This window comes from Mustela lutreola, chromosome 7, assembly GCF_030435805.1.
Source record: "Mustela lutreola isolate mMusLut2 chromosome 7, mMusLut2.pri, whole genome shotgun sequence".
Classification (NCBI taxonomy): domain Eukaryota; kingdom Metazoa; phylum Chordata; class Mammalia; order Carnivora; family Mustelidae; genus Mustela; species Mustela lutreola.
Window position 1 is genome coordinate 120,892,052 of NC_081296.1, and position 26,988 is coordinate 120,919,039.

A 26,988-nucleotide genomic window follows, 5' to 3' on the forward strand; every position below is an offset into this window, starting at 1 on the left:
AGCATATCCTGTTTGTTCAGTCCCCTTTGTCTCCCGCTGGAGCAACAGGGAGAAAGGATTCCTCCGAGCCCCTTGGATCTGGGCTTTGAAATCAGATCCTGGCACACCTGATTACACTCAATAGCTGGAAATGGTAAGGATGTCCGATGGGCAGAGGGCTCTTGTTCTAAGCTCTGCACACCAGGAAGGCAGGGGCTGGGTCTCCTCCTCGGGACCACTCCGGAGGGGGCAGGATGCGCTGGCAGGAAAAGCAAACAGTGTAGCTGAAGGGAAATTCACTTGAAAAAGAACTTGGGGCAGTGTCCATCGAGGGGCATATAAGCTGTCCCTGAGGACACAAAATGGGGCTTAGACTTGTTCCTCTCTCTTCCCACTTCCCTAAATGGGAAACAGTCAGTTCCAGGAACTGCACGCCCCAGGGCTGGGAGGGTCAAGCTCTCTGTCCTGCTTTTTTCTGTGGAGGTGTTGCCTGGGAGACAGACCTTGGCAAAGGGAGTAACAAAATAGCAGCTTTCGTGCCCCCGCAGTGGGAAGCTCCGAAGCTCAAAGCTTGCAAGGGCTCCTGAGCTGCAGCGGGTCACGGGCTTTCCCACAGAGATCGAAAGTCGAGACAATTTCATCCGTACAAAAAGGCATAAGGAGTTTCCCTGAACCAACACCCAGCTTAAGAAATGAAAGGTCCCCAATCCAGTTAAAGCCTCCGGGGTCCTCCCGGAACCCACCCTCTTCCCCACCTCTCCCAGGACAACCTCTCAGTCACTCCCAGCCTTTCCTATATGTTCCAGAGATGCGTGCGGCCCTCTTCCTGGGAATCACACACCCACTTCCCCAGATACGCCAAGCACCTGCTGTACTTCCTTGCCTGTAGGCGGGTCCCCTGTCTCAATCTTCCTACGATTCTGGGCTCAGATGTTACCAACCCCGGGGGGCGTTCTCTGTCACCTTGGGCACTGATTCCGGGGGCTCAGGACTGAGCATGCGCATTATGGCCACATACCCACAGTGTGGGCGCCCCACTTCCACACGGGGCTGCCGATGCTGTCAGGACAGGCACTGGACGCCTCTGACTACTCCAGCCAGTGGCCCAGATGAATGACAGCTCAGTTATCAGACTTCCAACGTTCTATCCCTTAATATGGGGAAGTCCCCATGGCCCCAGTTCCTTTGATAGGCATTTTTCTCCTTAAAGTCCCAAATCTTCTCTGTTCTGGAAACACGAAATGAAAAGGTCCTTTCCTATTCCTTAAATGAGGTTGGAACAAATACAATGGGAGCATGAACTTTCTTCCCCCATAACTTCAACAAACAATAGTTTCGAAGAGAACCCTGGATGCGCTTCAGGCAGGCCTTGACTCTCTTTTTCTAGGTATCTTGTCGCTTGGGTTCTTCGCCTTCCTAGCCTGTAGAAATTCTTAAAGACAGGGAAATGTACAAACCTCTTACTCTTGCTTAGAAAATCCACGTTGCCACCACAGAAACAAAATATTGGGAAATAGCAGTTTGGCGATTAAGGTGTTCTCACCCACACCCATTGTTCTCTGCTCAGACATTTGGTTGCTGCTGTGTAGACTCAGCTCTAGCCATAGAATTTCAGAGGATGTGCCTCAGAAGGAGGATCAATCTTGACAGCAATCTGCACCAGAAGCCTATCTGGTGTTCCGGCGCTGAGAACGGGCCCACAGGTGTGCCCAGGAAGGGAGGACATGTGAAGTGAGTGTGAGACCAGGGGCTGCTGTTGTGTGCGTAGAGCACAAAAGTCGGATTTTTCTTTTACTCGGCTTTTTTTTTTTTTTTTTTTTTAACATTTGAACTCTTTATCAAGGTGAAATTCACCTAACACAAAACATGTTCAAGTATAAACAATTCAGGGTCAAGTAGTACCTTCACAATGTTAAGCAATCACCACCAGTATCTAACATTTTATCACCCCGAAAGGAAACCCCATGGGCATCAATCAATGCTCCCCAATCACCACCCCCTGCACCTCCTCTCAACTCCTAGAAACTACCAATTACCACTCTGTCTCTATGGATTTACCTATTCTGGAGAGTTCTAGTAAATAAAAACATACAGTATGTAACCTTTTGGGTCTGGCTTCTTTCACTCGAATATTTCTGAGGTTCGTCCATCTTGTAGCATGGTTCAGTACTACACTTCTTTCTTGACTGACTAATATTCCACTGTATGGACATACCACATTTTGCTCATCCATTCATCCACTCGTGGATATTTGGGCTGTTTGCTCCTTTTGGCTATCTGATAGTGCTGCTATGAGCTTGCATGCACGTGTATCTATTTGAGGAACTCTTTTCAATTCTTTGGGGATATACGCAAGAGTAGACTGGCAGGGTCATAGAATAAATCTATATTTAACTCTTTGAAGAGCTGTCATACTATTTTCCTCAATGGCTGAACGATTTTACATGCCACCAGCAATGTAGAAGCACAGGTCAGATTTTGTCCTTATGGGAGTCACAACTGCCCCACTCTCAAAAGACTGTTGGATCATAATGACTCTCCACCTTGAGCTTAAATTCTGTTAGTACGTGATCCAGTGTTTGGAGCTTCCATATTTATGAAGGCTGAACTCTACACATGCACCCATTACCATCAGTGAGTCAGAAAGAGGAGGAACACCTTTACAGAGAAAGCAACAAAAGCAAAGTTATTCATAGTAACTGTGGAGGAGAAAGGCCAGGCCATCCGCAGACCCTCACTGAACTGGACTGGTAGAAGAAACAGGCATAGAGCTGGTTTCTTTCCTGAAACCACTTGGAAGGAGTCAAGGCCTGTGTTAAATCTATATATAAATATCATTTGATTGGAAGAATAAAAAATACTGCTGTATGATAATCTTTCTTCTCTCACAGTCTGATAGCTGAAGCATTAGCAATTTAGAAAGAAGGACCTTCCTGAGAGAGAGGCTTGGAAGCCCTGGGACAGTGTCCTTTCTGTTAGACATGGATCTTTATGGCCAAACATGGGCTAAAGAAGGAAATAGAGCAGGGGGCAGCTCTCAGAGCATGGCCCTGAGAAGGGAGGATGGCCAGAGGAGGCTTTTAAGAAAAGAGAGGGGTAGGGTCTCCTGGGTGTGTTCTCTGCGTATAAGGCCTCAGGAGAAGGGAAGAAGGGGAAAGATATGAGCACTGGGAGAATTAATGCTTCCAGTGGGCTTGGCAGGAAGGAGACTCAACACACACTGTTCAAAGTAGGTCTTCACAGCTCCCTCATAAGCCTTTAGAGGCATAGCAGACTTTGCAACCCCACTGTATCTGGCTAAGAGCAAGAAGCCCCGCTACACAGTTCTGATTTAAATGCTGCCCTAGAACACAGATACTTCTCAGTTTTTCACAGGCCAAGAGGAACTTGTCTTCACTCCCCTCCAGGAAACAAAGAACCAACAGCCAGATTACCTTTCGAAGATGGACCACACCTCTTTCTTGGGACCAAGTGGAGAGCCAGTCATGTCAACATGGACATGAGTGAGCCTTGTCACCAGCTACAAGTGAAAGCCTTTGTCTTGACCCTTGAGTCATAATCCAATGGGACATTTTGCAGAGCAGATGGATGTGGTGGGCTAAATGGCAGCCCCAGAAGACATGTCTACATCCCAACCCTTGAAACTTGTGAGTTTGACTGTCTTTGGAATAGGGTCTTTACAGATATGATTAAGTTAAAGATCTTGAGATAAGATCATGCTGGATTACCCAGGTGGGCTCTAACTCCAATTACAAGTGTCCTTATAAGAGACACGCAAAGGGAGAGACACAGGAAAAAGAGGCCATTTGAGCACAGAGGTGGAGACTGGAATCATGCAGCCCCAAGCTGAGGAATGGTTGGAGCCACCAGACAGAAGAAGCAGGGACATGTTCTCCTCGAGAGCCTTTGAGGGGAGCATGGCCCTGCCGACATCTTGGTTTTGGACTTCTGGCTTCCAAAGCTGTGGTGGAATAAATTTCTGTTGTTTTCCAACACCGGGTTGGTGACAATTTGTTGCGGCCACTTTAGGAAACTAATACGATGGGGCTTCAGGAAGAGATGATGTGACAGCAAAGAGAGGGAATCTAGAAAACCATGCCGAGTGCCCAGATTTGCTGCTGGAGTCTGAGGAAAACTTTGTCAGCTCTGGGCTACATGTCTGTTTCCTCCTGAGATCCTTGTGGATTCACATGGCTCATGGCTGAGAGCGAGGCCCACAGCTCACTTGAGGATGCTACTCAGGATCTGAGGAGGTCAGGTGAGAGCCTCACATTATTTGAAATGGTGGTTAATAGTAGTGACCATATTCTATAGAACCTTTAATACCGACTATGTGATTTACATACATTATTATCTCATTTGATTCTCAAAACAATTCGACGAGTTTGGTATTCTCATCCGCATCTTACAGATGAGTAATATGAGGCTCTGAGAGGTCACGTAGCCTATTCAAGGCCATCCGGGGAACGATGGCGATACCAGACCTGAATCCACAGCATTACAGAAGATTCCAGACTCATGAAGACGGTTGTTCAGGTGCCCCTCCGTGCCCAGCTGGCTAATGAGAACGGTTTGTTTATTTTCTAAATATTAGCGCCATTGACAGCACAGTTTGGGTGAGGATCTGGTTAGATCCTGCTAATAGCAGATGGACAGCAAAACATTCACATTCCGGGAAAATCTAGTCCCAACTGATACTGATCAAGATCCTCTCAGCCCCCAGGCTCCCAGCCTTTCTCCCACCTCGGCCATGGGCCCGGGGTAGGGGGTGGCAGAATGAAACCCCTACTCAATGGGCCTCTCCCGTGTGACCCGTGTGAGACGCTGGACAGTCCACAAACAGCCCATCCAGCTAACTCCCCCGCCCACCACCACCACCAGGAGAAGAGAGAGGAAGCTGGTTGGAGAGCAAGGCTCTGCTCGAACCCATCTGTCTGCCCAGGACGGACACTGTGTGGGGCCCCGTCTCCGGCAGGATGGGCTTGGGCAGGCCTGACACCTGGAGTCTTGTGCCTTTCCCGGAGTCCTGGAGTTTGGGAGAGATCTGCACTGATCTCCCTGTGGCTGCTGCTTCGGCTGGGGCGGGGCTAGCAGGACAGCTTCTTCCCGGGCCTTCCAGCGTCCTGAGTTGGAGGCAGTGCAGGAGCAGGGAGGTGACCGAGGGGCCTGCCAGATTTCCTCCCACGCAGACCTCAGTGCAAGATAAAGTCAAGCGAGGCTGTGCCACAGGACAACAGCATAATAAATCCCCTCCGGCCTCCTCCCGGCCTCATTGTTCTAGGGCCGCAGTTGTTTTGAGTATGATCAAAAGGAAGGAAGAGCACTGTGCTATCAGGCTGGGGAAGAAGGATGCTCTCCTGACCGCTCCTGTTGCCCTTGGCCGCCCTCATTTTAAATATGAGGAAACCGAAGGGCAGCATGCAGCCTAACCCCTCACACAGGGAGGCTCAGCGCGCCGCTCTGAGGCCCCCTGGACCTCTGGTGAGGTGGCAGTCCTGCTCAGACTCGCTGACAGCCACCTGGGTCCCCCAGGCCTTGTCCTTTCACCCTGGGCAGGGGACTGGGAGGCCCAGGCTCAGGGTCAGCGGCAGGGGTGGGAAGCGTGCTGGAAGTGGGCCCCGGAGTAGCCGCTCAGCTGTTGTTTACCCCTTGGGCTGAGAACCAAGGCCAGAAGGCCACAGCCATTGGAAATAATAGGCCCTAAAAGGAACTTCCCGAATTTGGCTGGCCTGGTGCCTGCAGCTCAAGACAGCGAATAGCTCGGGTTCTTGGGAAGCTGGCGTCTGCGGGCCTCGAGGCCTCTCCGACACGGAGCCAGGTCCAGACATGGGCGCAGGTGGCGCACATCTCAGTCCCCACAGCTGGATTCCTGCAGGGAGCTGGGGCAGAAAGCTACAGGGGCCTAGGGGCGGGAAGGGCAGAGCTGAGCGTTCCTCCGAACTGTGCGGGCTGAGGGAGTCCTTTGCCTCTCTCCAATGGCTGCCCTGCCCGACGCCCAGAGTCTGATTCACCAGGTGCCCAGCTGCGGTGGCCCGGTCACCTTTGTCTGGGCTGGAGGCCACGTCTGAGCCATCAAAGGCGCCTCAATGGGGGAGGATGTCAATGTGCTTCCTCAACCAGAAAGGTGGTTTGAGTTCGGCCAAAGCAGCCCAAGCAAACAAGCAGAAGCCTGTCAATGGAAGGATGGGGGCTGCTGGGAGATCACAGGACAGCAAACTGAGAACCATTATCAGTCTCATCCCAGCCTGAAGGAGGGAGAGCCTTTGAAGACACAGACAGGCTGAACAGAACTTTCCACCTGAGAGGCACTGGAGATGGGAGGTCAGGCTGCACACAGCCCCCAGGAGAACTGATCAAAGCCTGCTGCAGGCGGTGGGCGGGGGTGGGGGGGCACACAGCTGCAGCCCTCCTTCCCCCCCCCCCCCCCCCGCCCCGCCACGGGTCGCCCAGGGCTTTCTGGAGGCAAGCAGGCTGCCCTTGCGGGGGCCTGTGGGAAAACCCAGCACGGGGGCACGGTGCAGCCAGCCCCCCAGTGCTGCTGGGCCGGGGAAACTAACCCCCCCAGTCGTCCTGAAAAGAACAGGGAGGGAATCAAAGCCCAGGGCAAATGCTAGGACCACCCACCTGATGAGTGCCTACCTTTCGGGGAAACAATAACTCCTGGCTTCCCTAGCACACTTCTGAAAGAGCAAACAGACTGAACAGGCCACCTCCAAGCTCTGTGCTCCCTGCAGTCTGGGGGATGCTCAGCCCCTCGGAAGCTGAAGTTCCTACGTGTTGGCCTCTCAGTGCCTATTCGGGGCTTCCTTGTGTCTACTCTCCTCCCTGGCAACCTGAGAAACAGCGAGAAGCCTCATTAGGGCACGACAGGGTCCCGTGTGGACAGCTTAGTGCACTTCTCTCAGACTGTACGGTGGTATCTGCCAGGGAACATTCTAGGGTCATCCTCCATGCTGTTTCCGGGGAGTGAAGGAATCTGTGAAAAGGCCCTGCCTTGAGTGCTGTGTTGGTGCTGCCTGGACTGGACAACCTCAGCCCACCCTGATGGCCTCATGCCCCTCCCCCTGCCTGCAGCTCACCTTCCCAGGAGACCGTGAAGTGGGTGCAGCAGAGCAAAGCCATTTCCACTGTGCTCTCCTTCTCAAAGGGATGGGAAAGTTCTTTTCTTCTCCTTCCTGGGAATGGGTTTGAAGGGAGGGTGGAGGGGGATACTAATGTGGAGGCCTGGGAGGTATTTAGGTAGAGGGAAAATGTGTCCCATTTCTAGAGGAAATGGGTTGCCCAGCAGGGCTGGGGAGAACTGAGATGAGAACTTTCCAGAACTGCTGGTTTAACCAGCTGGCATTCTTTCCAAAATGGATGAACAGGGACTAGACGGAGGGCCTCAGGGTAGACTAGACAGAAATGAAGGTAGAGGCATTTCCTCTCCCACTTCTTCAGAGACCAAGAGAGGGTAGGCGGCTGGAAATTACTGACCTGCCACCCACTACTCGCTGTGAGATTTAGATCTTTTTATTACTTTGCCCAAAGAGATGGATGGGATTATCTCCATTTTACAGGTGATGAAACAAGAGATTCCAAGAAGTGACCAAGGCTCTCCAAGGACCACACAGAGCTGCCAAGCTGGAGCTCAGTCCTCAGGAGGCCTGGCTCCAAAGTTCACAACCTTCCCCCTCTTCCCAGGCCTGCCCTGCCTCTCGGGGCTCGGCATATGTTAGTAGATGCTTCGTAAATATTTGTTAAATTGAACTGAACTGAGCAGCTGAATACACGCAGGCCGCTTTCACCCTGACTGAGAGGAATCCTTTGAGGGTCCGGGTTATGGAAAGAAATTCTCTGAGGCACCAAATAAAATCCTTCTCTGAGGTGCAAGGAGGTCTTTTTTGAAATTAATACCTAATAAAGTTTACACAGACCCCCAAAAGGAAAAACAGAAGGGAACTGGAACAATAAAAAAGCAGAGTAGGTAGATAGTAAAACTTAAGAGTGTTGTCTTTCATCCAGGAAGCACAAAGCATTCACAGGCTCTAATTACATCTTCATCCCCACGGCCCTCTCTGAAGTCGGTAGGCGCATGCTCACAGGGCCCCTCATTTTAGGCGCGGATGGATTAGGGGACTGAAAGCTCTTGCAGTTCTCCGCAAGGTAAAGGGAACGTGACCTCATTCCCCAAACCTGTATTGGGTGCCACCTCCAGCTGCGTTTCCCGGCTGGGCAAATAAAACCAAGTTCTCTGAGGGGTTCGGGGGGTTGGAGGTGGGAGTGAGAAGGTTCAGGAATGAGGGAGGCAAAACTGAGGGCTTCTACCTCACCTCGGCCTGCACACAGTATAAATCCCCCTCTGTTTACCGGCATGCACGTTCCTTCGTTCAGGCTCGTGTTCACTTGTACGTCAGTGGGCGCTAACGTGCCAGACAGCCCCTCTGATGATGGAGACAGGGAGGTGATGTCGGGACTGACACGCACCCAGAAGCTCCGAGGGGAAAATTGCTCCTGGTGGGTACAGTGGATGTTGAGGCTCAGACAACTGGAGGTGGGTAAGGGGACTTAATTGCAAAGGAGTAATTTTTTTTTTCTGGTTCATGTCCAATCATGTCATTTCTGGGCTTTAATAATATAATAATAATAATTGCACATGGCTCTTTAATGGCTCTCCACTGCCGAATAAATAGCATCAGGCACAAATTCCTTCACTAGACCCTGAAGCCCTTTCATAGTATGACTCCATCTGGGACCCGGGTCTTACTTCTTGCCGTTCTTCTAGCTTCTGTGCAGTGATTCCCAATTTGTGAGCTGCAGACCTGTGCTCAGGGGTGTAGAGTTTTAGCAAGGGGTCTGTAACTCTGTACACCGCACCAAGTATGGGCCACAACCCAAATCAACAGCATGTAAAAGGCTAACTTGAAAGGTTTGTCAAATGCCTAGCTGCTCCTTGTCATTGTGTGTGTCCTTGGGTACTAAAGTTCAACAACTCTCACAGGAAAGGGTGTGCTTTATGGTAATGGTTTTCAAACTGGGGCCCACGGAACCCTCCTCCCCCAGAGTCCCTGAAGTAGAGCTGCGGGAAGGATCAGGATGGAGCCAGGGTAGATGGGACCACCCTCCAGCCCCACCACGTCGTGCACACACACACACAACAAACTCATCCCCTCCCCTTGTAACCATAGCATCTGCTTTTTTCACTTCTGCACACCGGGACTTCTTGTAAGTTACAGGCAGTGGCCAAGGACAAAGTACACAGACTTCTAGACAGCAGAGTGGAGGAGTGTGAAAGCGGTCGCAGCCCTGCACGTGCCTACCAACAAGTGAACGGTGGTGTCTAAAGGGTGCGAGGGACGGCATGCCCCCTGTGCCAACCCGCCGAGACAGCTCCAGGCTAGTTCGCTTCTTAGATGCGTGATGTCCATCTGGCTCTAGGACGGACAAGATGAAGTTGTGCAGTAGCCGTTCCTGTTGTCGATGCAGACAGTGTCCCCTCTGTCCATGCAGTGCGACACTTCCCACTCTCCAGGGAGGGGACGGGAGTCCTCTACATACCAGCTCTTCTTATTCCTCAGAGTTTCCACAGGGGAGTGGTCCCTCGGGGCCTCTTTTCATCTCCTTGAACTTCTACCCAGATTAGTGTTCGCTCATGTGGCCGCAGCCTCCCACCCAGGCCTTGTGCTTGGGTGGCTTGGGTGGGCCTAGGACACCGGGAGCTGTAAGAGGAGGAAAGCAGGGCCCTGAGAGAGGACTTGCGGATGGAATAGCAAAGAAAGAAACGCCCTAAACAACCCAGAACAGTGCTCATTAGTGTGTGAGACCAAGGCAGGAGACCCAGGGGGATGCCTCTATCCCTGCTTTTCACTCCGCCATCCACCTTCCTGGGGCGCCTGGATGGCTCAGTGGGTGAAGCCTCTGCCATCAGCCCAGGTCATGATCTCAGGGTCCTGGAATCGAGCCCCACATCAGGCTCTCTGCTTGGCAGGGAGCCTGCTTCCTCCTTTCTCTCTGCCTGCTTCTCTGCCTACTTGTGATCTCTCTGTCTCTCTGTCAAATAAATAAATAAAATCTTAAAAAAAAAAAAAAAAAGAAAAGCTGCCTTCCCAACACTCTGACTTGGGGCAAATGCTAAAGAGGTTCATCTCTTTGACACGAATGCCCTGTTAGAGGCAAATGGAAAAACAATAGCAAAACAGACCCAGACCTGTCACAGCTATGACTGAACCAGTTGGAATGTGGTTCCGTGTGTGTGTGTGAGTGCGTGTGTGTACACGCATGCACGTGTGCGCCCTTCAGGCTGTAACTCTGGCTCCGAGTTCCTGTGTGCTGGGCATAGGCTGAGGGGGCAAAAAGCCTGGATACTTGAATTTATACGTGAAGGTAGTGGGGACCTATGGGAAGTTTAGAGAACGGGAGTGTGTGTATATGCGCACAGACCTCTGTCCGTGTGTGTTGGAGGCAACAGGGGAAATTCTGTGTCTGGGTAGTTGCACACATATGACGGGTGTGCACACGTTCAAGTGTGCGAAGGGGAAGCTGAAAGAAAGTTTCAAGAGTCTATGAAAAATCTTCAGAAGAATAACTTGGCAACTCCCCATGCCACAGGTTGGTGCACATTCTATGCTTGTGAAGTTCATTTCCTGTACTAATTACCAGCCCCTGTTTATATAGGACACAAAATATAATTTTGCAAAAACTCCAGGCATCAGAGGTAAGTTGAGGGACAGAGTACTTTGAAAGGGTGGGGGAGCAGATGCAGGGGAGCCACTGCCCTGTGTCTTTTAAAGGACCAGAGAAGGTAGAGATCTAATTGCAAAATTCCATCCTTCATCACTCCAAAGCCACTTTAGTGCACGATCTGCTCCTCCAATAGCAGCTGGACATTCCCGCACGTGTATGTGTTTTTAAGCTTGTTGTTCCACTCGGAGCTTTCATTCGTAAGCCGGGGCCCAGGAAGTGTTTATGAGCTTTTTCACTCCGCTTTCTTCTGACTCACTTTTGTGTGGTGGCACGGAAGGGGAGAGCTTGACTTAAGCACAATCTGCTCTTGTATGAGAGCAGCGCCAGTGACGTTGGGGACTTTGACCCAATGCCACCATGATGTGCCTGTGAGCAGACATTCCTGAACACTTCAGTACGGGGAGAAACCACATTCTATAAACAACCTCCTTGGCATGCGACCTCCTCAGCATCTATCTCACCATTATATTCATCCATGTGATTTCCAGATCATAATAAATGCTGAGCAGCTGCTAATTAACCACGTCGCATTCTCTTCCAATCAAATCAGAGTCAACGGAGCCACTGTTGTTCTTCAACATGGTATAGTACCTCGCTAGATCAGTTGCCCTGAACACACATGGGTTCCTGGTGCACCTGTGTGAGGGTCATGCGCCTTTGTTCTTCCTGTAGTCTACACTCAAGGAAGGAATAGCACAATCTCCTGGCTGTCAGGTTCCATGAAAGAGAGCCCAAACCTATCAGGAAACCAAGTCTAGACACAACACAGCTCTGAGGATCACACCCACAACCTTTGGTGCTGGTGGAAGGAAAGAGTACCAGTCAGAGAGTGTGTTAGGAGGCTCCCTGGGAGGTAGAAGCGAGAGGAGCCATACCTTATCCTCTAACGCGCCAAGGTCTAAGCCCTGCTTCAGGCTATTTCTGAGCGTGGGGCTCCTATGGTGGTGGGACCCAAAGATGCCAGTGGGATCACTTCCCAGGCTTTTGCTTTGTGGAGTTTGTTTTGTATTTCGTCCCTGCTCGGTGAGCCTTCCTCCATCGCCCTTAAGCAATTCACACAAAATCTCATCACTAGAAAGACTGGGACCCAGGACTCCTCAGTGAATTCTGAAACTCCTTTGAAACAATGCCTAAAGTTAAGGAAGAAGCTTGCCAAGGAAAAAAGACCTTGAGACAGCAGTGGAATAGGAGACAATGAGGTATAGATCGTTATCTTTCGTAGGACCTCTTAGCTCCTGTTTGCTGGGGACCCTTACATAGAGTTAACCTTCTATGCAGGCTAGTGTAGACCTCTGTTGACCTGTGATTCTGTTCAAGCGCCAACAGAGCCACCTCCCAGAGTGCTCCAGGCAACTGTGATCACAGCCTGGGACTTGTCCTTCCTTGGCTGGAAGGGTCTTCCCCTGGAGCCAGGCCTAGCCCTGGAGGAAATGGGCTCCTATAGGAAGAGACTTGCACTTGCCCCTCCTGCTCCAAGGCGGCAGCTTCCTGGGCAACATCCATTTGCTGCCAAGACTAGGCCCTGGGAGGATGCTGATTTTTTAGGCTTCCCAGCCCGGCCCCACAATAACTCCAACAATTGCTTTGCCCCAACATCCTTGGAAGGGGGCCTGGTTGCATTTCCAGCCAGTAACTTTGGCATCAGGTTTCCTTATAGAGGGATTTGCTTTCAGGGAAGGGTGGGGTTCCTCTCCTCTGTCCTCCCCAAGAATCCCATGTACCCTCCATCACTGTACGTATCATGGAATCATAATACACCCCTTCCTTGCGTCTTCCTCTGCTAGCCTGGAGGTCTCTGAAGGCCAAGGGCCATCTTATAGGCACACCGGAGCATGTGGGGCAGCCTGGGGTCCTGACTGGGTGAAAGTCATCAAGGGCCTACACTGAGTATCCCCAACACTCACCAGCCACTGGGCCTTGGATAAAGGCACTTTTCAAGGGGTCTGGCCCGATTCTTATCCCCATCCACTGAGATTCAGTGCTGCACACCTTTACCTAAAAAATGGAGGGATATTTTTCTGACCCTCTCACTGGATTATTTATAGACCCATACATGAAAACTTTGCAAATGGCCAGTACAACACATGTAAGAAGTAGTCTCATGTTAAAGCCCCCCAGCTCCTTTCATCACCATCATCTGACGGACGGAGGCCTGGCTCTTCCTAACGGTGCTGTTTCCCATGGGACCTTCGGCGAGTTGCTTTATTTTAGCAACTCTGTTCCTTCATCTGTGAAGCGGAAGGGTAGGGCTGTTTGGGGCGAGTACTTTAAACCCTTAACTGAGTGGCATAACTGTTGACATCGTTTTTTACTGCCATCGGTTAAATGACATGAAGACACTGAAGAATGATGTTTAGAAGGAACTAGATCTTGGTACGATGTGGGAACCAAGTGGGTCCTACGTCTGTCCTTTATCGTCACAGAAGTGCAACAGCTATCGGGTGCTTCTCCTGCTGAGGGTCAACAAACATTTGGGGCACGTAGTAAATATTTTCAGCTCTGTGGGCCATCAGGTCTCTGCCATAGTACTAAAGCAGCCATAGACAATCCATAACAAATGGGCATGGCTGTGTTGCGACAAAACTTTTACTTATAAAATCAGGCTGTGTGCTCGATTTGGCCCACAGGCCATGGTTTACAGAGCCCTGTTCTAGCTCAGCATAGGTGCTCAGGAAACACTTGGGAAATGGATGTGTTGAAGATAGGTGAGTGGAGACCTCTCCGCTCCTCCAGACCCTTGATTTTAATTCTGCTCACAAGGACTGGGTTCTGTGTTCCTACCATGGGGTCACTGCCGCAAGACCCTCGCCTCCACTTCAGTCCCCTCCCCCGGCTTTGAGAGATCACAGACTCATTCAAACCCACCCACTTAATGGAGAGCAGAGTTTTTGTGACTTCCAGGATCTGTCCCCTTCCCCCGCCCTCCCCAGGACCTTTCCCCTCCATCCCGTTTGTGGGACACACAATTTGTAATCTCCTTAAAACCAAAGAAGCGAGGTCTCTGATTCATGTAGATTAAAATCAGCTGCAACCTATTAATGGCCCAGAGCCCAAGACAGATTTTAGGAAACAAAAACACTGGACCAAATTAGACTGAACTGGCCTCTGTCTCCAGGGGAGGGAGGGGGGGTAGGAGCCTGGGGATGAGGGGAGGGGCCATGTGGTTTTAATTAATTTGGATTCTCTTCCTGAAGCTAATTCACCCAACACAAAGCATGTGTAGCGTCATGGAAGCAGCCGGCCCCGGAGCTGGGCTCTCCCTGGTGAAAGCCCCGGGTCCTGTTGGGGGGGCTGGGGCTGGTTGTGTGTCTGTAATTAACAGGTTTCAAAGTGGTTATTTTGGAAAAGAGAATTTCAGTGGCGCGTTAAAATCCTTTCATCAACCATCAGCCGGCGTCCCAGGGCCTTCAGCAAGGTCCTGACCACTTAGGGCTTCAGAGAGCGTGGAATTCCCAGGGTCTTATTTGAGAACGGGGAGGCTTTTGCCATAGGTTTTATGAGGCCGATGGTTGCCATGATTTTCATTATGTTGTTGGTTACTGGGATCATAAAAATGTTTCTCTCTTCCTAGAGTACCTAAAAACATTAAAAAGAAAAGAAAAAGAGGAGTCCCGCCTTGATGGAAGTTACATAACATGCCCCCTGTGACTCCCTCATGGGAAGGGGCTGGCGCTGCCTCTGGGCTGGGAGTAGGGGGCAGGGTGGATCCCGAGGCTGGAAGAGGCAGGGCAACCCTGGCCAGCACTCCGTTCTGACCTCACATCTGAGGAAACTGAGGCCGAGGGTGATTCCCCAGCAGAAGCCGGTCCCGTCTCTTTTCTCAGACTCTCGACCAGGGGTGTCCTTTCTCTTCCTAGTGCATCAACGCAGTGAACAGAGTCAGAAAGGTAGAGAAGGAGTCTGAATTCTATGGACCCATGCTTTAGGACACTTCTAAGAGTAGAGGGAAGTGACAGGCTTCATGTAGCTTAAAATAAAAGGCTGCAGTGGACAGGGGAGCTACCTGAGCCAGCACTGGGCGTCCTGGCCGTGCCAGTGGGGCAAGTTCTCTTCAAACACTAGACCAGCTGCACCGAGGCCCTGAGAGAAGAGTCGCTGGAGCCTATCTTGGCACCCAGAGCCCCGAGCTGTGGAAAGAAGGGAAATAGGTACTAAATCCCACAAGCCGCAGAGATGATTTCTTACCGCTCTGAATATAAAACCTCTGAAATCTGGTCAAGCTCCCAGAATCACCATATGGGGTGACAGGAACTTCAAATCTGTGTTATCTGCTAAATGGAACACCAGCCTGGCTTTACTTCCTATTTTGATGATGGCTACCTTCCAGAACGTTCTTTCATGAAGGACATGAAAAATATTTTGGGAGAGTTGCTATTTAATAACCTCTGGTGCTTAAAAACAATGGACGGTCTCCAGAGCAGCAAGGCTTGCTTTCAGTAGGACACCAGCTAGATAGACCTAATTCACAATAAGGCCATAATACAATTTTTCAGAAGTTGAGAGAGTGTCAGAACTGGGAGGGAAATTCAAGTCTAGCTCATCCAGGCCAGTGTTACAGATAGGGAAACTGAGGCCTTGGAGCTGGAGTAGAGGTTCCAGCCCATGGTTCCCAGCGATCAGGGTTTGCTAAACTCTATCATTCTTCACTTTGCCTTGACGTTGTCATTCACTCATTCAGTACTTACTGATTACCTCCTGTGCGTCAGACACTTCTAGACACTGCTTATTTTGTTTCTTTGAAGTTTTGAGATGAAATGAAAGAGATACAATTCTGTGGAATACCTTAAAGAAGGTATTAGGAAAACTTCATGAGCCTGGGCATTCTGGAGAAACACCTGCTGTCCTGGGTGTACCTTTCAGATGGCCGAATGATATCATTGTCACAAAGAGATGGGACTTACTCGCTGGTGTCTGCTTATAATCCCCACCTTGCTCCCAACAGCCCTTACCTGGGTGGCCTGGCCCAAATGACCCTGGGACTGAAAATTGTTAAGGGTTCTCTGGATCTAAGGTTGAGTGGGTGCTGGTGGGAACCCAGGCCTGTTGAAGGCACGCAGGTTCCTCAATCTGTTTCCCATCATTCTCCTCCCACAGTTCACTTGTCAGTCCTTTGCTCTTGTTTACCTCTGTGTGAAGAATTCCTTGATTATAAATAGAGAACTTGGCACTGAGTTTGAATTATCTGTGATCTTTAACTTTCTCAGGGCAAAAGAAATTAAACCAACAGATCTCTTAGTTTCTCATGGTTCAGTATCCAAGCCATGGAAGCCCTGATCTGTGTAGAGTGAGCCAAGCCTGAGCCTCCCCACCCCTCTGCAACCCCTTACGCTCAGAGTAAGAAGTCACACGTGCATTCATTTATTCATTGATTCCTTCAACAAATATTCAGTGAGCACCTACATGCCAGACTCTATTCTAGACACTGGAGATATGGAGTGAAAAAAGGCAATGTCTGTCCCTACCCTGTTTACATCTTAGTGGGGGTGACAGACAGGAGGCAAACCAATCAACCAGCACCAACAACAAATATGCATATGTGTATGTAGATATATACATGTATCAACTAGTGATAGGTACCTGGAAAAAAAATACAGCGGGGTAGAGAGGTCGGGGTTGGGGTGCACTCTGTTGCACACAGTGGAGTCAAGAAGGCCTTTCTGAAGAGGTGACATTTGGGTAGAGGCTGAATGAAGAGAAAGTGAGCCACACTCAAGTCTGAGAAAGAACATTCCAGGCCTGGGACGAGGACAAGGGTGACAAGTGTTGAAGAACGGCTTGGAGATCTGGGACTGGGAGGCACGACCTGGGACAGGAGGTCAGAGAAGTGGGTGGGGCCAGCTCAGGGAAGGAAGGCTTTGGCGTTTGTTCTGGGCAACCTGGGGTGTCTCTGGAGGCTTTGGAGCAGGGGAGTGACATGTCAGGGATGCATACCGGGAGGCTGGAGGGAAGCTGACGACAGCATGATGGGCCGGCTCGGGTTAAACGTTTGCACTCAGACACATGGTGGATGGTAGCTCTACCTTTGAGGGCTCCGTGTTTCAGTAGGGTGGGGCTGGGCCTGGGAACTCACCACCTCTATACCAATTAGTCTTAAGCCCAAAAAAAGGAAATGCTGATGTTTAAATAGCAGGGTTGGGACCCATGAGTCATAGAACCTTCCATTAACTGGGCCACTATTGGTAAGCTCTGGAAAGCGGCTGGTGCAGGGTCTCGATCATAGCTGGGGTATTGGGCCACTTGTTGGCACCTCTGTGGGGGCCTCTAGACACAGTCAGAAAAATCAGACTCAAGTACAGACCTGGCCTTTAGGGGGCCTGGCTGTATTTTTGGCTGACTGTATACTGTCTCAGCAGTTTCCTTCCCAGGGCCTCTCATTTTGCAAAATGCAGGCTACCTCACTGGGGAGTAGAAGGGAGAAGAAAAAGTCATGGGCTCTGGGTTCTGTCAGCCTGGGATGCAACCTTTGCCTTTCTACTTACCAAGTTTTTGAAAGCTTTTTATTTTATTTTTTTATTTTAAGATATTATTTGTTACTTGAGAGAGAGAAAGAGTGAACATGAATGGGGCGGGGCGGGGGAGGCAGAGGGAAAATGGACTGCCCGCTGAGCAGGGAGCCTGATGCAGGGCCCAATCCTGGGACCCTGGGATTGTGACCTCAGCCAAAGATAGAAGCCACCCAGGCGACCCCTTTTCGCAAGCTTTTTTAGAAAGCTACTGAACTGGGGTGCCCAGTGGGTTAAAGCCTCTGTCTTCGGCTCAGGTCATGATCCCAGGGTCCTGGGATCGAGCCCTGCATTGGGCTCTCTGCTCAGCAAGGAACCTGCCTCCTCCTCTCTCTCTCTGCCTGCCTCTCTGCCTACTTGTGAACTGTCAAATAAATAAATAAAATCTTTAAAAAAAAAAAAAAAAAGCTACTCTGAACCTCCTAGAGCTACATTGTTCAATGCAGTAGTCACCAGCCGTGTGCTATCTAAATTTAAATCAATTAAAATGAAATAAAATAAAAAATTCAGTTCCTTAGTCCCACTTGGCACACTTCAAGTGCTCAATAGTCATACGGGGCTGGTGACTCTGATGGGACCGGACAGTACACATACAGAGCATTTCCAACATAGCAGGAAGTTCAATTAGACAGTTTCACTTCTTTAGAAAGGAAGTAACCCCGGAGAAATGAAAAAGTTAACATGCACAGAGCACAGGGTATTTCGCCTCTCTCATCAAATGTCCTAAGCAGATGACAGTTGTTACGATTTATCCCACGCGTCTCTCTCCCCGCTCTGCTGCTGACTTGCTCGTGGGGCTGCTCGACTTCTCCCAGCCTCAGTCTTCTGTTTTGTAAAGTGGGAATAAAAAGTGATGCTGCGTGAATTCCTCAGAGCATAACTTGATGCTTCTTTTTCGAGGTTCTCCCCGGACCTATAAGACGACCTCCTCGCCAACCCTCAGTGGACTTATCTGGACCTAAGTTTGGGATTTTCCAGTCCTGGCATCCTTAGCAAGAGGCATGACTCTATCAGGGCTCAGTACCAGATCCTGGAGATTTCAGGCAACTTGAAGGCTTTGAACGTGGTTCGTGGTATCAAGGGGGCAGGTCTGATCAAGAAAAACAGTCATTTTAAGTCAAGTCAGCTATTTACCTGGCTCTGATGTTCTGAAAACAGTCATGTCTTGGGTACACCCCACTCCCCACCAACACACACACACACCCCCAGCCCAGGCCCTGCTTCCTTGCTTGAAATTTCCTTCTCTGGTTGCAGTTCCCAAGGAAGTTTCTCAAGCGGTCCTTCTGGTATCTTGGCCTTCCATCAGTCTTCCTTTTTCCACTTCGGGGTTTTGTTGCTGTTTAACATTTATTAACTGCAGGCATTTAGTGGGTGGGAGTTGGGATTTGCCTGCGGCTGGAAGGAAGTCATTTGCCAGGCCAGGATAAGGTGTGGTTTAAGAGTTGAAGCGGAATCCCCTTCACCTGCTTAATTCATTTCAAGGGAGATTTGTTTTCAACTCGCAAATTACCTGCTAGGATTTCTTGACCTGAGATCCTATCTCCCCTGGCTGTTTTCTTTCATTTCCGATAAGAAACACAAAGGGGGAAAAAAAAACCAGACTGAGAGGCTCAAGAACATTCTGGCACTCTTTTAAATAAAATTGCACACAGTGCATGGTTCTCTTTACTGTCTTCTACAACACAGGTAGGAGAAGGTCTGTACAAGGATTAAGAACTTCTGCTCCTACGGAGGCTTGCCTGACACCCCCAGGGGAGTGAGTGCCACAAGGGTTTACAGAAAACTCCAAGAACAGCAGAGATGAGGGCAGGGATCCTGTTCCGTTTCGCTCACAGCTCTCTCCACTGCCTTTAGGCCGTTTGTGCAGAGCTGGTCATCTTTGCCCACTAGTGACGCAAGTTTGCCGGCTGGTGACCCCCTCTTGGAGGCAGCGACTGTTCATGGAGCCTGATCAGAGGGTGAATAGAACTGAAGCAGTCCCCAAGCATTGCCAAGCAAAAAACCCAACGAACTAGGGTTACAGGGAGTCCCCAATAAATTGCAATTCAGAAGAAACAAAGCTAGAAGGCAGTGTCCTCCAAGTTCATGGAGCAAGAAACTAAGTGCTGGTATAACTATAGCAACAAGAGAAAAAAACTAGAAGGAAAAGAAGGAGGAGGAAAAGAGGCAAAGACCCTTTTAAGATACGAATCAGCTCCTTTAGGCTAGCAGCTCTCAAATGTTCTGGTCTTAAGGACTCCCTTACACCAAAATGTGTTGAAAACCCCAAAAAGCCTTTGTTTCTGTGGGCAGTATCTACTGACGAATCCTGGGGGTATCCCCAGTGATCCGCATCTCCTAGCATTCCTGCCCTGGATATTCTCTTCCCACCATGAATCAGGTCTGGTCTAAGTGACCAGTAGGGAGTGGCAGAAGACAGGGCGTGTGCCTTCAGAGGCTAGATCCCAAGAGAGACTCAGCGTTTCTGCCTGGTCTCTTCTGTTGGCTCTGGAGAAAGCCCACCGCCATGTTTTGCATATCCTGGGAGAGACCTTCATGAGGCAGAACCAAGGCCCCCCTCTCAAGAGCCAGCAGCAAATGGCCAAGTTTGTGAGTAAGAGGCTTTGAGAGCTCATCCTCCAGCCCAGTCAAGCCTTTAGATAACTATCACATTCAGCCACTTCTGAATTCCAAATCCACCGCAACCATGAGGGTAACAAATGATGATAGTGGTTTTAAGCCACTTGGTTGTGGAGTATTTTGCTATAATTAATTAGGTGATAATTAAATAGGTGATAATTAAATCACCTACCATATTAAGAATTAAAACAGAAGAATATTTAAAAAAATATTTAATATTTATTTGTTAAACCATCTAATATTCATTTATAGGAATAGTCGTATCTATTACTTCATTTAAATTCATAATTTTTTATTTGTTAAAAAGTTAAAATTAACACAAGCGTCTTGTAAAAATAATTGTATTTTCCACAACAAAAAGAACAAAATTTAGTGAGGAGAGTGACAGTGTTTTACATTTTTGCAAATCTCTTTCATGTCCAGCCTAATAGAAGACAGCTGGATTCTCATATCTACTTCTGCATTCAATCAGCTGTGAATGTTGAATGTTGTTTTGATTGAAGTATCTGAAGGAAACCCAGCCTCACATAGATAGGTAGCTGGAAAAGGGAGGGCTATTTTAACAGCTTTTTCAGATAATTGTGGTTACAGGTACCCCCACTTTTCAAAAGTCTGTTTTATACCATTTTGCTTCTATGAAAGACCCACATTGAGTGCCTGTTTTCATTAACCAAAAGAAATCCTAAGAGCATTTCTCGCTTTTATGAAAAAGGCAAAAACAAAAACAAAAACAAAAAACCCGAAAATACTGTTTACCCAGCATTTGTTTTGTGGGGAGCCCTGATAGAGGCGGCGCGTACCCGGGCCAGTGAGAGCAGCCCTGCCCAGCCCCTTCCCTGGGAACCACACTCCGCATCCCAGCGTCCAGCCACTAGACCTTTGAACTGTGTCTCTGAGGTGCATTCATTAGCAAGATGTGTCCTAAGGTATGAAAAAAGCCTATGAGAAGCATTTTGGAGTTTGAGAACCCTCAAAAGATTTTTTTCCACAGAAATTAAAGGTGAGATTGCCTCTTTAATGCCTTTTCAGCTTACAAAAGATTTCATAGGAGTGCTCTACTTTTGGGTAGTGGGGGTGGCCTATAATTCTTCTGTGGTGCTCTAACAAAACTCAACAAGTGGTAGTTCATGAAATGTTAGTTGCAATTTAACACCTGAAATGGTACCAAAATGAACTTTTCATGCTCAGTTACATTAGAATCCATTTGGTCTGTCTCGCGCTCTGCATGGCTTTTCTGCCCTCATGTGATCCCATGATGCTCTGTATGGGTCATTTGGAAAACACTGCTTTACTAAGTTATGCAGATCTTCCAAATTGGATATATTTCATGATGAAAACTAGAAATTCACATGTGCTAAGACAGCACTGGTCTCATCAGAAACTTCCTCGCGTATTGGGAAGGTGTTAAGCTGCAGATCCAAGTTTTCCAAAATTCTGATTTTTGCTTGAAAGCTTTTGTTTTGACAGCAGCTACTGTCAGTTATCTTTCTTGAAGTGACAAGCTCTGTTTGTTCATTTGAGAGAAAGTGTCTGTCCAGGAACTAAGTCTAAATAGCCAAGGTTATTGGGTCCTTTTGTGCAAACATGGTGTTTCATGGAAGGGCTAGTTCAGCTCATAACTTCCTCCTCTCACGAATGGCTTTCCTGAAAACCACCTTTGTGCTTCAGAATGCTTACTTTCCAGTTCGCTACACAGAATAGTCAAAAGACTTGCACTTGGGGCAAGATTTCAGAACATTAATTTTGACTGCTTCATCGAAGACGCTCAAGTCAAAACTGGATTCCTTTTTTTTTTTTTTTTTTGGTCCTGTGACATTTTGGCATTGAAGACACCATGACCCCAGTTCAATGTCTGAGACCAGCATTTCACCCAAATGTCAACACCGTGAAGAAGGCAAATGATAACTTGGTATTACAATAAAAATGATTTTGAACTTGCAGACACAGTCATAGGGTCTCAGGGAACCCCAGGGTTCCACAGATCTTATTTTGAGAATAATTGCTTTAGAAAGAAGGGTGCCCTTCTATCACTCACAGCATTTATGGGTGAATGTACTCTATCCTGAGACATACATGTACCGGGTCTTTGTGTCCAATTGGAATGGCCATCCTTTGTTGAATAAGCTAGAAAATGTATCATTAGGCATCAGCTTATTCTCGAGAATGGACTTGATGTGAGACAAGCTCCTTATTAAAGGGAAGTTAGTATGTTTTCATGCTTCTGTTTGTCCCACTCATAAAAGGTATGTGCATGGCAAGAGGAAACTAAGCAGCAAGAAATTTCTCAGACCATCTGTGTTGAATAATTAAGGTAAATGGGAGGCTGATACCTTCACCCTTTCCTTTGTTATCTTTTCTTCTCTCCTTTCCATCCAATGCTCAGTGAAAACTCAGTGGACTGCAAAAGACATCCCGATTGGAGGAGCAGTGTCCTTCAAACTCCAGGCTTAACACGGGCAGGGATCCTTACTCTCATCCACGAGATAAACAGCAGACCCAAAAGGTGGTGTGTGCTCAAGCAGTTATGGCATCCATGAGGATTTTTTCACCGTGGAAGAGCTAAAGACACGATCTCTCCCAGAGTCCTCAGCCTTCCTATGAAGCCGACTTAGAGACCTCTTAGAGAACACAGGGAGAGGCATGGTTCTTTTTCACTCCCGTCCAGTTTTGCTCACACGGTTTTCTTGCTGCAGAAATGCAGAGTAGGTTGGAACCTCGCACCTGACTGGGCTCAGCTCTTTGGTGAGTGATTGTGTAGCTGTTCTGTCTGTGATCACAGGCCCCGTCTGCAAGCAGGGAAACAACAAGTGGTTGTGTCCCGATCCCTGGGAACCAGAGACCTTTCCACATCTGTTGGCCTGGTCGGGGGCGGGAGGAAATCACCAGAACCTTCCAACACGGGGCCAGAGCAGGGAGACAAAGGGGAAGCCTTAAGCCGCTGTCGACCCTGGGTCATATGACCACCCCGTGGTCCTCCCCCACCCCCTTTCATCCCCTCAGGTCCCCAACACTCAGCCTTTTCATCATTCTCCAGGTCAGCAGGATCAGGTTTATGGGAGTTGACCAGAAAGCTTATCAAATGAAGGCAGAAGCAGGTGTTTGCATCCTCCCTGTTGAAAGCTGGGTCGAACAAGGTTGACAGTGTGGCTGAGGCCAGCATCCCACGCTAATTGCCTTTTCTTTCCTGGAACTCTTTCTCTCTTTCCTCTTTCTGGTTTGGAACCCCTAGAGGTCTCTGGGAACCAGTCACCAAAACAAACCCTTCAAAGAGCTAAGGACTGAGGGGAAAAAAATACTCAGGGATGTGACATCGTGGGCTGAACAGTGGCCCTTCTATGCCAAAGCCCAGGAAACACCATTTGGAGGCGTCTAGAGGTTTCTACCCAGTGGCGTGCTGGAACCAGTTCCTATGAGCTTGTAAGGATTGATTGCACACTCCTCTTCCCGACTTCAAAATCATGATGTCATGTTGGTAGCTGGAACGGACCATGGTGGGAACATTTACATCCCGGAAACCAGCAAGCTGCAAACCAGGCTTTCTCCACTCCCAAACTAGTTAAACGTTTACCAGCATGCCACTCACTGCCTTCACTATAGAGATTTTTCATTCAAAGTATGATTCTCAGATCAGTGACATTTGAATTTCCTCGGGAAAAGAAAAGATGAGGCTGGTAGTGTTATTGTTTAAAATATAGATTTCTGGGCCAACCTGAGCTAACTGGATCTGATTCTTTGGAGAGGGAGCCCGAGGAAATGCATTTTTAGCATGTTGAGAAGGTTATTAATAAATTCAGTAAAGTTTAAGACTTCAGGCTCAAGGAGTGGGAGAGAAGAGTGGGTGTACATCTGGCTCTTGGCATCTGGAAGCAACAGCTGGCTTCAGTCCCAGTTGGCCTGAGAATGGACAGCTGTTTTCCCTCGAGATATAAACTTCATGGCAGGAAAAGGAGGTGGGAACTCTGGGGTTCTAGCCGACACCCCCCCCCCAACAGAAAATTGGATCAGCCTTGGATCTTAGGATGTCTCTACTTTCTAAGGACCCAAGATGACATGGGCAAATGCCCAGACGAATGCACCATCACTTGTATTGTTGAGAGGGCTGGTGGAGCCCAGGGAGGACCCGCGGCCCATTTTTCATGTTAGATTGCTCAAGACAGCATTTTTCTTTCAGATTTGTACAGGCATTAGCAGAAGCTTTCACAACCAAATGTGATTTGCAAAGCAAGGATCCTATTTACTTTAGCCCACCAAGCCTGGAAGAGACATCCCTTTGAGGCAGAAAGAAAAAGAAAAGAAAAGATGAAAAGAGGTATCTTTATTTCCTCAGCTAGAAACAGAGAGTTTGAATGTCCCATCCCCACTTTTGATTTGTTTTGCACTACCAGAGTGAGTGGTTCCCATTCATTTTTCCTGAAAAATTTCATTGCAGTCCTGGGAGGTAGGCATTGATGAGAAAAAGAAAGACCCAGCCAGGTAACATGTAAACAGAGCAGGTAAGTGCCACAGCTGGAGTTTGGACCCCGATTCTTATGACCAAAACCAGAAAGAAAAACAAAAGAAACAAACAAAAGAAACCGAATGTGCTTTCCTCCCAAACACAATGCAGTATTTTCTCCACATGGGGTTGGAGCCCAGAGAAGTCCCTAATAGGCGACTGGGGATGGTGACCTTGAACATCTGAGCTCCGAGTATTGTGAATTCCTAAACCATCAGAACTCGTATGTACTGATGCAAATTCACAAAAGCCACATGTAAAACTTTCAAGATTATAAGCTATTGAATTACAAACTATTAGATTACTGGCTATTAGATTATCCACTGGAATGGATAATTGAGAGCCGGCCATGTTTATGAATTAATTTAGGCATTCCGCATATCGGTCATTTAGTCTTGCTGCCGTTGCTCAAATTCGTCATCAAGCCCTATGTGTTTGCTCCAACTGTTCAGGGCTTTTATTAAACATGAAACTTCACCAAATGGGAGGAGAAGTGGCCAAATGGCCCATTTTGGGAAAATGAGATGTGATCTCAAGTACTTTTTGCCAGGTTTCATAGCCTTTTTTTGTACATAGAAGCTCTCTTCCTGTTCCAGGGACCCGCGTCTGCTTTGAAATCATTCATTCATTCAGCAAATATATAGTGAGGACTTTAGTCTATGTCAGACACTGGTCTAGGTGTCAGGAAGAACAGGCGGCAGATAGACCTCATCTTGTCCTCATGAAGCTTAGGGTCTACTGGGAGACAGATGTTACACAAATAAATATGAAAGTAAATATGTGATTATACATTGCCGTACGTGCTGTGAAAGATGAGCACGCGGTACAAAGAGGAAAGTCAACAGATTTGCAAGATCATCTGCAATGACGACATTTACATGAGACCTTGGTAATGCGCTGTTTCGTTTTTATCATTTTTGGTGGCATCAGGGGTTGTGCCAGAGTTTGGGACACAAAAGGGAGATGTCCAGTAGGCAACTAAATATCCACATCAAGAGAGAAGTTGGGTTGGGAGTGAGCAACACAGAGACAGGTTCGAGCCCTCCTAAGATAGAATTTAGGGGTGATGTGCAGAAGGAGAAGCAAGGTCTGAGCCCCGTGCCCTGGGCTTCCATATGTGACCTCTCTCTGGCAGAGAAGGAGGTGCTTGCAGAGAGGAGACAGTTCTGGAAGCCATTGGAAGAGGCTGTTTAAGGGATGTCCATATGCGAGTACAAAACAATGAAAAAAGCAATTCAGGGCCCCCAACATACATCTGACTCCCAGTTCCTCTTGTCCCATGAGCCAGACAGGCTGTCTGTGGGCCAGTGAATGAACTGAACTGGAGCTCTAGGAATTTGGACTGGCCTTGTCCCAGGCAGTGCTTTATGACACTGACTTAGTACTATCTCTTCCTTCCCCAGTCCCAAGCTCCTTAACCCCCAAGCTGTAGGTATTAGAAAGAAACCAAATAAACCAGTTTACACTGATGGGCGGATGCTGTTTAACCATCTAGTTCTCATTGAGATATATTGTTGAAGAAAGGCAGAACTAAATCTCTCATCTATGGAATATCGGACCACCTAATGTGTTTAAGGTGATGCCCTAGAGAGGGAAGACACTTTGAGGTGGGGGCTGTCCCAACGCTTCCCCTTCCTTCCTTCCTGCTATTGTTCCTGCAGCCACTTTTCTTCCACTATTTCTGAATCTCTAGAGTCTTAAAAACCTCCACCATTTTCAGGGTGGTCCCTTTGGCCCTCATGGCTGTACCTGTGACAATTATGTTTATTAATAATAGCCGTTATTGGGTATGCGCCATATGCACATACTAGGCCAAACATTCGACACAGGTTGACCTCACTGAGATGTCAGAGCAACCTGTGAGGCTGGGCCAGTCACCATTCTCGTTCTGGAGGTGGGGCCGTGGAGGAGTAGTAATGTGAATCAGCTGTCTTTGGACACACCGCTAGCAGACTGAGATTTGAAACAGCATCTTGCTTCCCAGTCCACACTCTGGGTGGTGTGTGTGCGCCGGAAGCTAGAGACTGCCCATGTTTGTGATTGCTGTCCTGAGAATCCGGAAGTGAATCCCTGATGTGGTTCTCAGAGGTGGCTCTTACCATGCCTGACTCAGTTTGCCCCCTTCGGAGGTTTCACAGGTGGACAGCCCAGGCCAAGCCCACAGAGGCGGATTACAAGCAAGATGGGAGTTATGTGGAGTGTCCGCTTCTGTCTCTTGAAAGATAGGACCAAAGAAAAGCCTCCTCATTCTAGAAAAGTTGGAGTTGAGGACACAATTTTTTCGGACCAAATCTCTTGGGCAGAGCTTCAGGCGACCACAGAAGAATATGGACGCTTCCCTCACGGTTTCTGAGATGTCCGAATTTTTCTTTCTCTGAAACAGAGCCTTTGGAAGCTTCCATAATCCTCCCTCTCCTGGCTCAGAGGCCCAGCTACACTATAAAACAACCCAGAGCCATCTGATTTGAAGCATGTACCGGCTCGTGTGTGCAAGACAGTAATTACCTCCAATTCCAGTTAGGAAAGCTGAAACCTGCCTTTTTCATGCCTCCAACAATTATGGAAACGCCTTTTGAAGGTCTGGATAGAATAGAAAAGCAAAACAAACCAGAGCCAATTAGAGCCTGGGATTTGAGCATGGCTTAGTTTTGTGCAGCAGGACTCGGGAGG

At 48.5% G+C, this 26,988-nt stretch overlaps 1 protein-coding gene across 2 annotated transcripts in view; it reads left to right on the forward strand.

The window, feature by feature from the left end:
* The window catches only part of RAD51B (RAD51 paralog B), a 683,490-nt gene that overhangs the window by 581,665 nt on the left and 74,837 nt on the right, over positions 1-26,988 (forward strand). Inside the window, exon 11 of one of the 2 annotated variants that reach the window (XM_059182416.1) lies at positions 3,345-4,290. The exons of the other annotated variant lie outside the window; for it this stretch is intronic. Coding sequence (XP_059038399.1) covers positions 3,345-3,538 — 194 coding nt within the window. The 3' untranslated portion in view covers positions 3,539-4,290. Of the gene's footprint in view, positions 1-3,344; positions 4,291-26,988 lie in introns of those variants that run through there. 2 annotated transcript variants of the gene reach the window in all.